Source organism: Oncorhynchus masou, chromosome 28 (assembly GCF_036934945.1).
Source record: "Oncorhynchus masou masou isolate Uvic2021 chromosome 28, UVic_Omas_1.1, whole genome shotgun sequence".
In the NCBI taxonomy this organism is placed as follows: domain Eukaryota; kingdom Metazoa; phylum Chordata; class Actinopteri; order Salmoniformes; family Salmonidae; genus Oncorhynchus; species Oncorhynchus masou.
In genome coordinates this window covers 28950790-28968770 of record NC_088239.1, presented here as the reverse complement: position 1 = coordinate 28968770, position 17981 = coordinate 28950790, and the positions used below count along the sequence as shown (strand labels likewise).

Here is a 17981-nt window from a genome sequence, read left to right as displayed (position 1 = left end):
AAAACACAGCTGGCATGCCTTGCATCATTTGTTGCCATCTGGAGTGCATTTGGTGCTCAAGGAAAACTATCCGGATAGTTATATTACCAAAGAAATTACAAAAAAAGCAGAACATATTGTAGATAAAGAATACAGTACATCATTTGTAATGAAGTACCTGTACCTACACAGGAAAGGTACTGTGTACCTTGTTTTACTTAACGTCACAACAGCACATCCATCAAGACTTCTGTGTATTAGCCTACCCTTCAGTTCGCAGTTAGGGCCAGGGTTGTGTTCATTAAGATACACTGTAATAAAACATTTTGCAAATGAAAATGAAAACGAGTGTTTCTCATTGGACAAGTTCAGATAGCACAAAACTGAAGAAAACTAACTGAACACAACCCAGTTTTTCCTGAACATTTTGACTGGACCAGAAAAAAAAAACGTCTGGTCATGTCATACCAGTATTCAGACACTAGTTGGAGTTGTCTGCTTTGGGGCGTACGTTAGTTGTCTTACCTTCAGTGGGGACGCTGGTCGGGGAGAGGGACGTAGACAAAGAGGCTCCGGATGTGGTGGTCTCTCCTCTGCCTGTTGTCTTGGCAACTAACGTGGTGGTGAACAGATAGAGTTGTGTGGTGTTGATGATATCACAGCTTTTGTCCTTGGTCTGCAAGACAGAATACAAGGGCCCTCTTCGTCATGCATGTAAGAATATGTTGTGTGTGTGTGTGTGTGTGTGTGTGTGTGTGTGTGTGTGTGTGTGTGTGTGTGCGTGTGTGTGTGTAAGAGCAGAATATGTGAAAGGAGTAAACTGGGTCATCGCCTTTCCCCTTGCACATAGCAGACCAGGGCATCCATCATCCTGGCAGTCACACACAAAAAACACCTTACAGCAGATACACATGCACGCACACATTCCACCATATCCCCACTCACTCCTTTCCATCAGCCACGACGATATTCACCTCATCAGGACAGCTGTTATCCACCCAGTCCTGCCGATGGCGGTCGAACCCACTGGAACACCTGGAACCAGAGGAGACAACTGTCAGGAAGAGCTTAGGAACATGAACACAAGACATGCATCACTAAGAGGGCTAAACCACAATCAAAGATGGAATGAATACATCTCTAAAACGTCAATTATAGCAACATGTATACGTGGTGCCATCCAGCTCTGTAGACCTGCAGATGTTACATGAAACCAAAAATGTTTCAAATAATCCACTATAATGTATATAATAATCCACTATAATAATCTCAGTCTGGGTGTCCAAAATAAGTTCAAAGGGGGAAAAGGCCATGATTATTTGAATATGGGGGGGGGGGGTGAAGAGGAAGTTCAGAGTACAGGGGTTGATGTAGGGGGTGAGGGGGAATGGGTAATGCCTCCCAGACAGAGGCGACTCATAAACTCTGTGGGCTAGCCTTTGATCGAGGGCAACTGCTCATTCTTCCTCTTGTTCACAGATCATAATGAGTGAAGATACTGACCCCCAGGCGAACCTTCATACCCCCCCCCCCTTATCCCTCTCTCGTTTCTTCTCTTCTCTTTCTTCTGTAAGCCCTTGCTTACATTTCAATGTTACATTCACTGAATTTTGAGGAACATATTTTCTTGCTTTCACACGGAGGGATGGTTTGTTCTCCATCTTTCTCTCTCTCTCGCTCTCTCTCTAGTATATTTTTTGATTTTGTTTGTCTGGCTCAAACAGTCCACCGAAGTGGACTGTTTGAAGACAGAAAGCTGTGCAATCATATCCCCAATGGCGTAGGTGGTAAACAAATGCTCAAACAATGTCATGCACCTCACAAACACCTAACCCGCTAACAATGCAGCAAGAACAATCCACCCCTCTACTTCTCTACATGGAGCAGTGGTGGCTGGTGGGTGGGGATATCGGATGACGGGCTAATCATAGTAGCTGGAATCCAATATGGGACGGTATGGTTTCCATGTGTTTCATACCGTTACATTTATTCCAGTCCAGCCACTATAATGAGCCTGTCTTCGGATATCTTACTAGCCACCACTACCGTACAGACAGGCCACATTAACCTCCATTCTCCACCCTTATTCCATCCATCATCCATCAGGTCCTATAACTCCCATTAGTCCTGGTGACTATGGTAACGCTCTCCGTGTGGACAAAGAAGAGGAGTCCATTCCCATCTCCCTCTGCTGTCTAATCAGCCCACACTGCCCGGATTTCACCGTATTGTTGCCTGAAAAATTCCACCTCATCTGTCCAATCAGCCCGAGACAAATTCCTTCACCGCTTTTCCCCTCCGTTTTCGCGGGAGAAGCGGAGCGAGAGAGAGACCGAGACATGCCAAGGATATTACTGCAACACAGGTCTGATCGGTCCCTTCGGATCCTTTCTCCTTTAGGTTTTACCTCAATGCCATCCAACATCCCAAATGGCACCCTATTCCCCTATGGGCCCGGGTCAAAAGTAGCACACTAATATAGGGAATAGGGTGCCATTTGGGATGCATTCCAAACCATCCTTCCAACATCCCCCCTCAGCCACCACACCGCTAATTATAAATGGGTTGAGCTGCCTCATTTGAATATAAATGAATACACATGGGAAAAGGTTTCTGTACGGTCTTGTCGTTTTCTCCCCCCTCTTCCATGGCAGAGAGGATGCATTTCTTTATTGGGTTTAAAAGACTCATTGGTCTCGGTTACATTGCGGGTGCATTCAAAGATATTTAGTCTATCTCATACCAATGGGCCATATTTCTTGACATTATATGGATTTACTACCAGAGGTTTGAGGGTTACTAAAGCTCACTGGGTCTACATAGCGAACGTTAAGCTTATCAGTGTGTAGGAATGTTGAAACCATCATTACACTCTTGGCACGACACTCAATCCATCTCCACACACATGCAATGTGATTGAATGAAGTACGCAGAGTGACCGCATCTTATTCAAGCGCAAGATCTCTTTGAAATTTTATGTGGCGGCAGTCATTTTGATAGTACATTCATGATGCACACACACAGCTGTGTTTTTGAGTAAACAAATCGTCTCTTTCTCACCAAATGAGCGCTCGGCAGTATTGGTAACCACGGCAAGTCGCTGGTCCATATGGATGCCTAGCATTCTTTATTAGCTCCAACCCGCTTTTAATTGTCCAACCCAGCCCAGCTCCCAGATTACATACATCAGAGGGACCCAATGAGCTGATTTACATACTCATCTCATATGTATATACTGTACTCGATACCATCTACTGTATCTTGCCTATGCTGCTCTGTACCATCACTCATTCATATATCCTTATGTACATATTCTTTATCCCCTTACACTGTGTATAAGACAGTAGTTTAGGAATTGTTAGTTAGATTACTTGTTGGTTATTACTGCATTGTCGGAACTAGAAGCACAAGCATTTCGCTACACTCGCATTAACATCTGCTAACCATGTGTATGTGACAAATAAATTTGATTTGATTTGATTTTGATTTAGCCTGAAACACATGTGAGAGCAGGTACCCAATCAGCAGGTTCTTACACATCACAGAGAGAGAGGGCGAGGGGTAAAGAGAGAGAGAGGTAGAGAGAGAGTGGTAGAGAGAGAGAGAGAGGTAGAGAGAGAGAGGTGGGGTGTAGAGAGAGAGGTAAAGAGAGAGGTAAAGAGAGAGGCAGAGAGAGAGGCAGAGAGAGAGGGAGAGAAAGAGAGAGAGAGGTGGGGTGGAGAGAGAGAGGTAGAGAGAGAGAGGTAGAGAGGTAGAGAGAGGGAGAGAAGAAGAGAGAGATAGGTAGAGAGAGAGAGAGAGAGAGTAGAGAGAGGTAGAGGTAGAGAGAGAGAGGTAGAGAGTGAGAGAGAAGAAGAGAGAGATAGGTAGAGAGAGAGGTAGAGAGAGAGAGAGAGAGAGAGATATAGAGAGAGGTAGAGGTAGAGAGAGAGAGAGAGGTAGAGAGTGAGAGAGAGAAGAAGAGAGAGATAGGTAGAGAGAGAGGTAGAGAGAGGTAGAGAGAGAGAGAGAGAGAGAGGTAGAGAGAGAGTAGAGAGTGAGAGAGAGAAGAAGAGAGAGATAGGTAGAGAGAGAGGTAGAGAGAGAGAGGTAGAGTGAGAAAGAGAGAGGGTTCATTACGGCCACGCTCTTAAATCACAGGCGTCTTCCTTTCATTAACCTACTGCCCAACAATGCTGCAATGCATTTCAATTAGCTGGTTTAAACTGTGCATTCATTTGACTTTTCAAGGGAAGTTTGTTGTTGAAGGACACAAAGGACGGGAGCGAGCCCTAACGTTGTGATGCAGCACGCACGTGTTTAAATCTCATTAAAATGCAGTGTAATTAGATCATTATAATTCAGGCGTATAGTGTGTCATCGCAGCTCTAATAAACTGCTGAAGTGATGCACGTAAAGGGAGTTTAGTTCGATGCACAGGCGGTAGAATTAGTCTTCTTCTGGAGGGCACAGAATATAGAAACATTGTCAGCTGTGATCCTGTATGGCTAAATTGGTAGAGCATTGTGCTTGCAATGCCAGGATTATGGGGTTGATTCCCAGAGCCACCAATACATCAAATTTATGCACACGTGATTGTATTATTATTTTCTAAGTTGGATGGAGAGAGGAGACAGAGAGGAGAAGGCTAAACCCTGACCTTTAGTGACCTCACAAAGCCCAGTGGCCCCGGTGTGTGTACTGCACGTCTCCTAATTTGTGCATGCTCATTCTCGGGTACACTACTTTTGACCAGCGTCCACAGGGGAATAGTAGGCTGCCATTTGGGACGTGGACAACGTGTAGAGACATAGGAGGAGGGGAGTAGTCAAATCATCTCCGCCCAGTCCAACAGACATTTTCCAAGAACTGAGGCCCAAAAGCTTTCAGTGCACTTGAATACTGATGGCTTTCTAACTTGGACTTTTACAAACCTGAAAATGGATAACAACATGCCTGGAACACATTCTCTGCTTCATGGTTCATTTATGCCTCCCTGTCTTCTGAACCCAAACGCTGCGATCCAATGCTGAAACCAATGCTCCAACAATACTCCAACAACGCTTTCCAAACCGCCATCATTCACATCTCACAACAGGCAGGTAATATCCAATCTGTGCAATAACATTCTGCGCCGTCTCAAATATTTACCTTTTTGTGCCAGGGTGTGAAAGATAGAAAGACAAATGGTCAAGGGGAAAGGAGAGAAAGAGAAGAGTGGAGAGAGCGAGAGCGAGAGAGTCGGTGCGAGAGAGGGGAATTCTCGATTTCGCAAAAAAACAAGAGTAATGGGTCGGATCTCATGTTCTCTCCCTCCGTTGTTCTTTCCTTCTCTGTCTTTCCTTTGCGCGCCATCAATAAGGAGAAACGACTGAACATCACCGGGAACTCACTGGCACCCTCCCAAATTGCACTCTATTCCCTATTTACAGTATACAGGGCACAACTTTTAACAAGGGTCCAGGGCTCTGTTTAAACGGGTGCACTGTACAAGGAATAAGGTGCCATTTGGGACACAAACCACTGAGCAGAGGGAATAGGGGAGGGTCTGTCTCCATGTGATAGCCACATGTCTATACATACACCTCACACTCAATAGCTAGCTAAGAGAGGTGCTGAGTGACTGGAACTAATAGCAACATTTAAAGGAGGGAGAAGAAAGCTAGGGAGACTGAGCGAGCGATGGAGATGGAGGGGAGAACAGAAAGGTAGAGTGTTGGATGGAAAAGAGACAAAGATGGTCTCCGTCCCAAACGGCACCTAATTCCCTATATAGTGCACTACGTTTGATCAGAGCACATAGGTTGTAGGGTGGCAGTTAGGATGCAGACAAAGACATACAGTGAGGGGTATAGAGGGGTGTCTGACCTGCGAAGGCGGTGGCACCAGCTGCAGTTGAAGTTGATCTGGGAGGAGATGCAGCTGCCACAGCTGGTGAACTGGAGACATGCTATGGAGGGAACAGGATACACACACGTCACAACACACACACACGTCTACTGACTCAGTCAAAACACAATATAGAAATCTATATATAGATTGCTAGATTGTTGTAGTTGATAATGCAAAACAATATATTAAATTAAGCATCTCAGAATAGAAGTGCTGATCTAGGATCAGGTCTCCCATGTCCATGCAATCTTATTAATTTAGATATTAAAGGCTAAACTGATCGTAAATTAGAACACCAACTCTGAGACCCTTGACACATTCATACCAATTGTCAAAACACCAACATAGAAATCCATAGCTAGAATGTTGTTGTTTGCTAAATGCAAAACAAATGTTTCTAAAAGATAGGAGTTTTGATTCACCGGTGTCCCTGAAATGATGGGATCCAGCCTGAACGAAAGTCTATTAGCTCGACATCTATTAGGTCTATGTTTCACCTATTACTTTATCTAGAACCTAGGCTAGTTCATGGGGGCCTACTTGTGTTATCATATATCATATCATGAGCCACGTCTATCAAAGCAATCCATCTTACTCGGTAAAGGCATCATTTCAACTGCTGTGGAGTTGGTGATTTTGGTCTTCGTCAGCTCCACGCGATGGTACTCATAGATTGTTCTCCTACGAACATCTGAATGGAGTGAGTGAGAGAAAGGGAAAGAGAGGGAGGGAAGGAAAGAGCGAGAGAGAAAACGGTCACAAATCTTCCTCGGAGAGCTAAAACTAGGACAAGTGGTTCCCGGGGAAGAGAGCGAGAGAGAATAAGAGAACAGAGAGGCAGAATCAGGCCATATGGGAAGAGAGAAGAGCATTCCTTTAGTTTGCTCTCTCTCACTCTCTCTTTATCAGAAAGCCTGCTACTTGGCAAAGGGGTGGGCAGAAAGGTCCCACTAGAGGTGATATCCCTGTTGAAAGCCCCCAGTTCCTCCAGGCAACGTCCCAAAGGACACCCTATTCTCTATATAGTGCACTACATTTGACTAGGGCCCATAGGGCTCTGGTCAATGGGAACCTGGTCAAACATAGTGCACTATGTAAGGAATAGGGTGCCATTTGGGATGCTCCCCCAGTGACTAAGATAATCTGCTGCAGCAGTCACCAGGACCAGGCTAGGTCAAATGGAGAGTTTGATTTGATCCCCCATTGACTCTCACCACCGTCCCCCAATAATAAATTGCTTCTTCAATCTTAGTGTAAAATGTCCCGCTTGGTTTTGCAGTCCATGCATCCTCCCCCCCGGTGCTGCACTAAACTATGCACAGACAGAAAGGATTATAATATGATATATTATACTGTAGATCCTAATTAAATTCAAATGGAAAGGCATAGCTCTGCCACTGTGATCTCATAAACGTAAAAGCTCTGCAAGTTAATTCCTTCATTCCAGTCATTTTCCTGGTGTGTTTAAATGCTTAATTCAAGTTAATGTGACTGAAAAGCCTGGAATACAATGGGACGTTTATGTACATCAGTGAGAGTAATTATTTAACGTAGCCCGTATGACATTGGTCGACACATTACATTTTCTATAACACACACTTGCTTGAGCAATGAGATAGAAAATTGAAATTCAATAAACAGCACAGCATGGCTGTGGAACATATACAGCAATGAGTTTGACTGCTAGCGAGCCCCATTCATTATATACACTTATTGTATACACTCATACATAATTGACCAATATAAAATGAACACATTTTGCCTGCTTGGATGAGTTTTCATCTAAGAGCAAAGCCATTATTCTGTTGTGTACAACTGTGGATCCAGATACCGCAGCGGCAGACTGGGACCAGAAATGGTCTCTGGCATTTCAGGGCCGATTCCTCGAGGCCCCCACACCAGCCCAGTTTTTCCATGAGGACCCCACTATTAGCCTAATAACCGTGCTAAGCGAATAACCAACTTTTCTGTTACTTTTCTGTTTTTAAACAACTAATTGACTGACATCGGTTCAATTATTTGAATTTCTGTAGAGATAAATCAGATCAAGCTCGAACTGTGCAATGTAGTAGGGAGTTATAGTTTTCAACAGGTCAATATTCTACATAGTTTAGCGCAGAAAGCCTCCCGAGTGGAGCAGTGGTCTAAGGCACTGCATTACAGTGCTAGCTGTGCCACTAGAGATTCTGGGTTTGAGTCCAGGCATGGTCGCAGCCGGCTGCGACCGGGGGATCCATGGGGTGGCGCACAATTGGTCCAGCATCGTCTAGGTTAGGGGAGGGTTAGGCCTGCAGGGATGTCCTTGTCCCATCGCACACTAGTGAGTTCTGTGGCGGGCCGGGCGCAGTGCACGCTGACACGGTCGCCAGGTGTACGGTGTTTCCACCAACACATTGGTGGGGTAGGCTTCCGGGTTAAGTGGGCGTTGTGTCAAGAAGCAGTGCGGCTTGGTTGGTTTGTGATTAGGAGGACGCACGGCTCTCGGCCTTCACCTCTCCTGAGTCCGTATGGGAGTTACAGCGATGGGACAAGACTGTAACTACCAATTGGATGCCACGAAATTGGGGAGAAAAAGGGATAAATAAAATAAAAGATTTTTAAAAAGATTAGCACAGAAAATGTGGTAATTAATGACCATAATCCATTCCAAAACATGATTATTTTTTAAATAATCGCACAGATACTGAACCAACTTCAAAAAGCACTAATCGCTCAGCACTACCTGATAGTTATCGTTTTGCGCAACGCCCCCGGTCAAAAGCACTGCACTACAGTTGAAGTCGGAAGTTTACATACACTTAGGTTGGAGTCATTAAAACTCGTTTTTCAACAACTCCACAAATTTCTTGTTAACAAACTATAGTTTTGGCAAGTCGGTTAGGACATGTACTTTGTGCATGACACAAGTCATTTTTCCAGCAATTTTTCCAACAAAAGACAGATTATTTCACTTATAATTCACTGTATCACAATTCCAGTGGGTCAGAAAATTCCAGAAAATTATGTCATGGCTTTAGAAGCTTCTGATAGGCTAAAAAGACATGATTTGAATCAATTGGATCAACTGTACAAATAATAGTATGCAATTATAAACACCATGGGACCATGCAGCGGTCATACTGCTCAGGAAGGAGACATGTTCTGTCTCCTAGAGATGAACGTACTTTGGTGCGAAAAGGGCAAATCAAACCCAGAACAACAGCAAAGAACCTTGTGAAGATGCTGGAGGAAACCGGTACACAAGTATCTATATCCACAGTAAAACGAGTCCTATATCGACATAACCTGACAGGCCGCTCATCAAGGAAGAAGCCACTGCTCCAAAACCGCCATAAAAAATCCAGACTACGGTTTGCAACTGCACATGGGGACAAAGATCGTGCTTTTTGGAGAAATGTCCTCTGATGAAAGAAAAATAGAACTGTTTGGCCATAATGACCATCGTTATGTTTGGAGGAAAAAGGGGGAGGCTTGCAAGCCGAAGAACACCATCCCAACCGTGAAGCACGGGGGTGGCAGCATCATGTTGTGGGGGTGACTTGCTGCAGGGGGGACTGGTGCACTTCACAAAATAGACAGAAACATGAGGAAGGAAAATGATGTGGATATATTGAAGCAACAGCTCAAGACATCAGTCAAGAAGTTAAAGCTTGGTCGCAAATGGGACTTCCAAATGGACAATGACCAAAGCTGTGGCAAAATGGCTAAAAGGACAACAACGTTAAGGTAATGGAGTGGCCATCACAAAGCCCTGACCTCAAGCCTATAGCAAACTTGTGGGCAGAACTGAAAAAGCATGTGCGAGCAAGGAGGCCGACAAACCTGACTCAGTGACACCAGCTCTGTCAGGAGGAATGGGCCAAAATTCACCCAACTTATTGTGGGAAGTATTTTTACTAGGATTAAACATCAGGAATTGTGAAAAACTGAGTTTAAATGAAGTTTGCTAAGGTGTATGGAAACTTCCGACTTCAACTGTATATAGAAGACAGAGTGCCACCTAAGACTCAGCCTATGATTATTCATTCTTCTAATACAGGTGAGAAAACAGTACTATAGAGACATTAGAATGTGTGAAAAACACAGTCAAAACATGCTTGGTTTTGGCACCAAAAACATCTGACCAAGGCATACTGTACAGTATTAGCTGACCTGACCCTGAAACCCATCCCACCCACCTTCTACCCTCCCCTATGGCTGGCTTCCTCTAGCCCCAGGCATTAGGATGATCAAGTCCAATGTTAGCATTGAGGGGCCAGAGGAGGGGGGAGGTCTCTCACTCTCTCTCTGCCTGCCTGTTGGTGCGGCTCTGTGGACAAGCAATCCAGACCCGGTCGCCTGCCTCGGGTTTCCTCTGGAGGTGGATGAGTCTGGGGGTGTAGGGTGAAGTTGCTCTGAGACGCTGATCTTGGCAGCCAGGACACCCGTGATACAAGTGAGTATTCGACATCCAACCATGTCTGAGGACGTCGGGAGATGACGTGGAAAACGGCCACTATTGAAAACAGTAAGCGCTGTTACCTTCAAGTAGGTTTTGGTTTTACTGGGGCGTAAGCATCTGCCTCTGATTCCAAATATTGCATGTTCGATTCCAACAAGAGATGTTTGTTTTAACTCTATCCCAAAACCTTAACCCTTACCTTGACCTTAAACACTTTAAAATGTTACGTTTGCCACAACTTTTACATTTGACGTTTGAGAAACATGGATGAATGTCTAATTCTGACGAGACCGTGAGAGGTAGTTGGATCTCGGGTCAGTTTAGCATTTCCCCTCTACTAGGGAAGGTTAGGATTAGGGAGGGGAAGCTGATCTTAGATCTGCCCCTATGGGAAACAGCGGGTCTGGGAGGTAGGAAGCTTTAACTCACAGCAATTACAGTCTCAGCCTGAGCATCAAAAGCGGTAATGAGGATTTAGTTGTCCTGCTCCAAAACCATCAAACAAAAGGAGCTTTGTAGAAGTGTGTCATCAATTATGCACACAAGGGTCAATTAGGCCATCATCTAATTAAAAGCATGCGCATGCAAAATTATGCGCTGGCCCAATACCTCCCCAAAATACAATGGAAAATAGGCTACTGGTCTGGTACGCACCTAAGATGGGTCCAGCCAAGGAAATGGTTTCTTATTCATTCACCCCTGAAAGTTGCATGAGAATCATTGGAAATGTGACGTGGGAACCTTGTGCAATGTGTTAAAAGTCAATGAAGGAAGAAGGGAATCCAAATTCTGAATCGTGCTTTGTTTGCCAGTAGCCCTTGTACCTGTGTCACAGTGGAGTCCGACAGACTTTCATTACTCAGACTGTTCCAACAGCCCTGTGATATTAGCAATGATAATCATTGGGCAGAAACAGAATATCACATAGGACCCTGACTGTGAGGTTAGATCCTTGTTCTACTCCTATTCCCGGTGGGGTATAAAAAGCTACAATTCCATACAAGTGTGTTTCCTGCCATCAAGATAACACTCATGCAGCTTTCACATCAACTCGTTCACTCGGAATCCTTACCACCACACGGCAAGCTCTCTTGCTTCGAGCAAATTATTCCCACGATCTCCTCCCCAACATCTTTGCAATCACTGTTCATTGGACGCTGGACATGGAAATTCAGCAATATCACAATATGAATGGATATGATGAATACACACAAGGATGTCAAGCTGATCTCCTCCTCTGCCCGTATAATAATGAGGTGAGCTGATCCTGGGCCTGGTATTGTACATTGACCATGGTGAATTAGCATAAGAATAAACTCAGGCAGGTATTAAGGGCGGAGGCGCTTCTGGCTTTGAAAACATCATCAGAATAATGCATTGAGGTGACTGGGAGTCTGGCTGTCCGTGCATCTGGCTGCCCAGCCCGGGGGGTGGCTAAATAAAAGCCCGGGTTTAAAGGTTTTAACACAGGAAGACCAGCGGGCTTCCAGGCCTCTAGCACCTGACGCCATGGCCTGGAAATAGCTAGCTAGCATGGTAAAATGTTTCATTTCACAAATGAAGCGTGAACGTGGCTAAAGAGGTGGGTTAGAGGAAGCCTCCCGGCTGTGCTAGCTGTGTGTGCTCAGGCCGGTAATTGGCAGCAGAGACACTTATTGACTCGACATGAGTTCACTCCTGTACACTGAACACTCAGCCCTTCAGCTGCCTGGGCTCTTCCCAAATGGCACCCTATTCCCTAATAAGGTGCAGTACTTTTGACCAGAGCCCACTCAAGTAGTGCACTTTTTAAAGGAATAGGGTTTGGTACACTCTGATGTTTGGAGCTTAAAGCCACTAAGCAATCATTCTAGTCTAAATACATAAACATATTAGAATATGAGAGATAACGTCAAATACCATTTTCATGTACAGTCGTTAACACTGCAAGTATCAGCAGATGTGCCTAAAAGAACAACCGGTCCTTAAAAGGTTGATCTACATTTCAAAAGACATTCTATTCTTCCAGGAGAATGAAAAACGAGTTCCACACAGCTGTAGGGATTGGGATTACACAGCAGGAAATCAGATCAAAAGTAGTCCAGCCATCTGACACAGTCTGAGTTCCGAGCTGGGTGGAACCCTGGGCCAGTGCAATCAATACTGCAGAAGGATCCATTCTACCTGCTGTCCAGGGGGACCAGATCAGGGTGTGTGTGTGTGTGTTCTCAAGATTGTTAGGGCTTTTACTGATGTCTCAGATCCACAATGAATCAAATCAAAACATTTGTATTCATCCAAAGCAACAGGTGTGGACTAACAGTGAAATACTTAGTTACGGGCCCTTCCCAACAATGCAGAGAGAAAGAAAATAGAGAAATAATAGAAAAGTCAAACACGTAATAATAAAAGTTACAATAGATTTAAAAAACAAGTAACGATAACTAGGCTATATACAAGAGCTACCAATACTGAGTCAATGTGCAGGGGTACGAGGTCATTGAGGTAGATATGTACATATAACTAGGAATAAAGTGACAGATTGTCAACAAGAGCAGAAGAGTAAGTGATCAGTCATGAAAGTGAGCGCAAAAAGGATCAATGCAGATAGTCCGGGTAGCTATTTGATTAACTATTTAATTAACTCTTTAGAAGTCTCATGGCTTGGAGGTAGAAGCTGTTCAGGGTCCTGTTGGTTCCAGATTTAGTGCATTGGTAACGGTAGCAGAGAGAAAAGTCTGTGACTTGGGTGGCTGGAGCCTTTTTTAGGGCCTTCCTCTGAAACCGCCTGGTATAGAGGTCCTGGATGACAGGGAGCTCGGCACCAGTGATGTACTGGGCCATACGCACTACCCTCTGTAGAACCTTGCAGTCGGGTGCCGAGCAGTTTCTATACAAAGGGGTGACACGGCCTGTCAAGATGCTCTCAAAGGTGCAGCTGTATAACCTTTTTAAAGAACTGAGGGCCCATGTGAAATCTTTTCAACCTCCTGAAGGGGAAAAGGTGTTGTCATTTGGCACAGGGAGTGTGGTGGTCTGCTCAAAATATTTATGTATTACAGATTGGGTCAGGGAGAGGTTGAAAATTCAGTGAAGACACTTGCCAGCTGGTCAGCGCATACTCTGAGGACACGCTTCCGGGTAATTCATCTGGCCCTGCGGCCTTGTGAATGTTAACCTGTTTAAAAAGTCTTACACACATTGGCTACAGAGAGCGTGATCACACAGTCGTCTGGAACAGCTGGTGCTCTTACACATGGTTCAGTGTTGCTTGGCTCGAAGTGAGCATAGAAGGCCTTTAGCTCGTCTGGAAGGCTTGTGTAATTGGGCAGCAAGGTTTCCCTTTGTAATCTGTGATAGTTCGCAAGCCCTGCCACATCAAGGAGAGTTATAGTGATCAAAAATCACGAGGCATAAACCTTCCTACAATTCCCTTTTAATTAAGAATCACCAGTTATAAACAACCAAATCCAGCCTTTTCAGAGCACTGCACGCCATAACATGTTGACGAACCAGTAGCTAACATTGGTACTGTATATCCTGAAATGGGTGCATTGGCTACATGCCTTGCCTACTAAACAGTAGCGGCTGAGACACATTAAGAGAGAGAGATTGTCCTACCCTTTTGACCAACTGAAGACCCAAGACGCTAATCCTGACCTTTCTCTCCAGACAGACAGACAGACATGGGTGTCTGCTCTCTGCCCAAATATCACCTTCTCCATGTTCATCCACCAACCTGCCTATTTCTCTCATCTCTAGAGATATCACATTCGCCACCATTCACTAGGTATATGAAATATATGATCAAATGTATGTTTTCAGGATATTACACTTCCAAAGGAGAGGCCTCTCATACAGGAAACCAATAGTTTACTTCAGAGGAAGTACAGTACTCTGTTTGGGCTGTATTGTCCATTAAACCAAAATAAATAAAGAAGTGAACCCAGTAAAAGTTTGTGAGGAAGCTGGCTCAGCATTTTACAGTCTTTCAGGCGAGAACAGAACTTTGCAACCGAATCTCCAAATAAAATGGCATAACTGCAGCAACAGAATTACGCCATGGCTTGAAGTTTAAATTACACCATCTGGTGCCGTATCTTCGTTGTCAGTCCAAAAAAGTGTAGGCGTTAAATCTGAATGGTTAACGTTAGGGTTAAAGTTAGGGATAGGGTTAAACTTAAGTTTAGGCATTCAAGGGTTAAGTTTAGGATTAAGTTTTTTAAGTAGGGGTGCTGAGGGTGCGGCAGCACCTCCTGATTAAAAAAAAGCAGAGAAAAATACTCCCCAGCAGACCCCCCCCACCCCACATCCCAAATGTCACCCTATTCCCCATATACTGCATTACCTTTGACAAGGTCCCATAGGGAATAGGGTGCCATTTGGGATGCAGCTGAGCAGACTGTTTTCATCCAGCTGAGCTGAACGTTAGAAAGACTGCATCAAAGAGGGTAATATTTAACACAAGTCCTTTGGAAGCCCGAGAACCCTCTATAGCAGGGGTATTCAACTCTTACCCTACGAGGTCTGCAGCCTGCTGTTTTTCTGTTCTACCTGATAAATAATTGTACCCACCTGGTGTCCCAGGTCTAAATGAGTTCCTGATTAGAGGGGAACAACGAAAAAACACAGTGGAACTGGCTTCGAGGTCCAGAGTTGAGTTTGAGGGCTCTATAGTACCAACAAGAGTGTTGAGGGAGAGCTACTCTGATTACAGTTACAAGAGCACAGCTGAACCCACAGTTTTCAGAAAAGTAGAAATAATCAACAAACATAGAAGCACAACACTCACAGAACAGCTGAGCAGCAGGTTTGAACTCCCCATTATAACACCTAAGCCCTTTATTATTGACCACAGTGGGTTTGTTCCAAATGGCCCCCTATTCCCTATGTAGTGCCCATAGGGCTTTGGTAAAATAAAAAGTAGTGCACTATGTAGGCAATGGGGTTCCAACGGGGACTCTTTAAAGTTTTCTGAACAGAGGTACTTATTACCCACGATTTAATAATTCCAGACAACGTCGAAATGTTATAAATAACAAGCTATAAAACGCTACGTGAAACAAATTCTGTACATTCTTCAAAAGCCAAGTCCTATGAACATATCATCACCAAGCAATTAAATGAATGATTTTTGCAGACTTGAAAATGAAATGAAAGCCTGAGAGAGGGTCTAGCAGTGGATGAAAAGGTTGACTTTCTCCTCTTTGCTCAACTTTCTTTTAACTTTAATGGCCCTAAATTGGAAGGAACGTCATGCAAAGAGACAATTCTGGACCGCGCCCATGTAATCATTCCCATTCTGCCGTCTGAGAGGCCACAACAAAAGGTTGAACTCATGCCGCTTTGGCGTGAGGTTCAGATCTAGGACCAACTTCCCTTCCCCCAGTGGGAGAAATGCAAAACTGAACCAAGATCAGCATATAAGGCAGGGGGAAATTTGGGGATTTCGAATACAACAAAAGGCAGCACAGACTTGAAAAAAAAACATATTTGTTCATCAAAATCAATTTGCGGGCCAGAAATGGGGCAGTTATTTTAGGTCCAATATATATCGGTCCAATATAATGTTGGCTGTGGCCTGGAGTGTTTTGTTTTAAACCCAAAATAATATATCCTTTAAAATTCCCGAATGCGGCCCGCAGGCCGTAGTTGCCCACCCCTGGTCTACGGGCAACTTCACCGTATTCCAGCCCCACAAGGGAGGAGTTCTGAGAGGGGAAAAAAACTTGTACCGGTCATGTGATTGGCTTACTGTATGTATCCACTACCCATCCTTTGGTGTCATGCAGTATGAGGTGGTATGTGATGGTATATACACAGTAAAAAAACTGAAGTGATGTTTGATGGTGTGTGTGGAGTAAAAGGTGTAATGTGGTATGTGTACACGTGATGTGTGAGTGGTAAAAGGTGTGCATGTGTGTGTGTGTGTGTGTGTGTGTGTGTGTGTGTGGGATGTGGTTTATGTGTATGTAGCGATGCAGGGAGTTGTGTGTGTGTGTGTGGGATGTGGTTTATGATGGTTTATGTGTATGTAGCGACGCAGGGAGTCGTGTGTGTGTGTGGGATGTGGTTTATGGTGGTTTATGTGTATGTAGCGATGCAGGGAGTCGTGTGTGTATGTGTGTGTGGGATGTGGTTTATGGTGGTTTATGTGTATGTACCGATGCAGGGAGTCGTGTGTGTGTGTGTGTGTGTGGGATGTGGTTTATGTGTATGTAACGACGCAGCACTCTCTGCATCATGGTGACTCACTGGGAATCTGTTGGATCCTGTGGACCACCACAAAGGCATCGGAGAGGCCCACCTTCACCGGGTGATTGACAGAGCTGATCTGGGCCACCTCGATGGGGATCTGGAAGAGAGAGGAGAGACCAGTGGAGGGGCATCAATCACCAGCCGCCACACCTGTCTATCTAACTGAGCCGGCTGCAAACAGACCAAACCAGGCAGAGGCCTAACAGTTTCTGATGCTAATGGAAGGCTGGGGTATATGTGTCCCAAATGACACCCTATACCGTTTATAGTGCACTTCTTTTGACCAGGGCCGGCACTATGTTGGGAATAGGGTGCCATTTTGTGACGCAAGCCTACAGACAATGGTACTTCACTTACTGGCAAGAACAAAGAGCGTACAATCAACTCATCTCCCCAGAAAATCCAATTAATAATTCCACAAAACAAGTCTGGCAGGCTCAAATTTGAGAATGTAGAGGTCCTTGGAGAGACACACTTTTATTGTGTGGTGAATGTGAAGTGAACACAGCAGTCCCTTTTACGTCTTTACATGAAGGTGGATGAGGTGAGTGTTTAGAGAAAAGTACTCCCTGATTGGAATGGAGAGAAAGAGAGAGAGAGAGAAATAGCGATGTCACGTCATGCCCTGATTGAGAACAGAGGTTGGAGAGCACAGAGCTTTATTTATCAACTCAATCACGGAGAGAATGTAATAAGTGCTCCGTTGCCACAAGGAAGAGAGGGTGAGGAATGAGAGAGCGAGAGAGAGAGAAACAGAGAAAGAGAAACGGAAAGAGAGAGAGAGAGAGAGAGAGAGAGAGAGAGAGAGAGAGAGAAGAGAAAGAAAGAGATGGAGAAGGAGAGAGCTGTGAGTGTGAAGAATTCCCTGCCCCTCACGAGCTGGGTGTGACATAATGTCACTCCTACACCCCTATAGCTGGGTCAGCTGACAATGTCACGGAAAGGAAGCGCGAGCATCGCAGAGGCCGTGTGCTGTTACCATTCTGAAAGCTCAGATAGCTAGCAACAATGACAAGAAGCTGCCATGTGGGGGGAATCATAGGTGGCTCGTTTCAGCTGGTTTTATCTTCTTCTTGATACCATGTCTTGTTAAGCTAATTATCACTATCTAGCTAGCCAAAAACGGTAACGACATATTTGAGAGAGACAACAAATACTCATTGTGCAAATATATTTATGTTCTCAATGAACATTTGAGGAGGAAATAAAGTGTGCATGTTGTCAACAATCCTTTGATTCTAAACTAATCCCTTCTGTTTTCCTCAAGGGTTGCGCACAGATTGTTTTTTTCCGCTAAGCAATCCACCCATCTATGGGAGAGAGGTGGAGGGAGGAGCAGCGAGAGAAATAAAGAGAGACAGTGAGAGAGGGACTAAGACTAGCAGAAATAGAGAAAGAGAGAGAAAGAGGCAGAGGGGAGGGACATATAGCCTAGATAGGGAGCAACAGAGAG

At 44.6% G+C, this 17981-nt stretch overlaps 1 protein-coding gene across 3 annotated transcripts in view; it reads right to left on the bottom strand.

The window, feature by feature from the left end:
* Positions 1-17981, bottom strand: part of plxdc2b (plexin domain containing 2b) — a 178482-nt gene that overhangs the window by 24170 nt on the left and 136331 nt on the right. For all 3 annotated transcript variants that reach the window (XM_064941838.1, XM_064941837.1, XM_064941839.1), the window contains exons 7-11: positions 16526-16625; positions 6446-6541; positions 5827-5908; positions 954-1014; positions 505-655 (exon numbers count right to left, since the gene is read on the bottom strand). In XM_064941838.1, coding sequence (XP_064797910.1) covers positions 505-655; positions 954-1014; positions 5827-5908; positions 6446-6541; positions 16526-16625 — 490 coding nt within the window. The remainder of the gene's footprint in view (positions 1-504; positions 656-953; positions 1015-5826; positions 5909-6445; positions 6542-16525; positions 16626-17981) is intronic.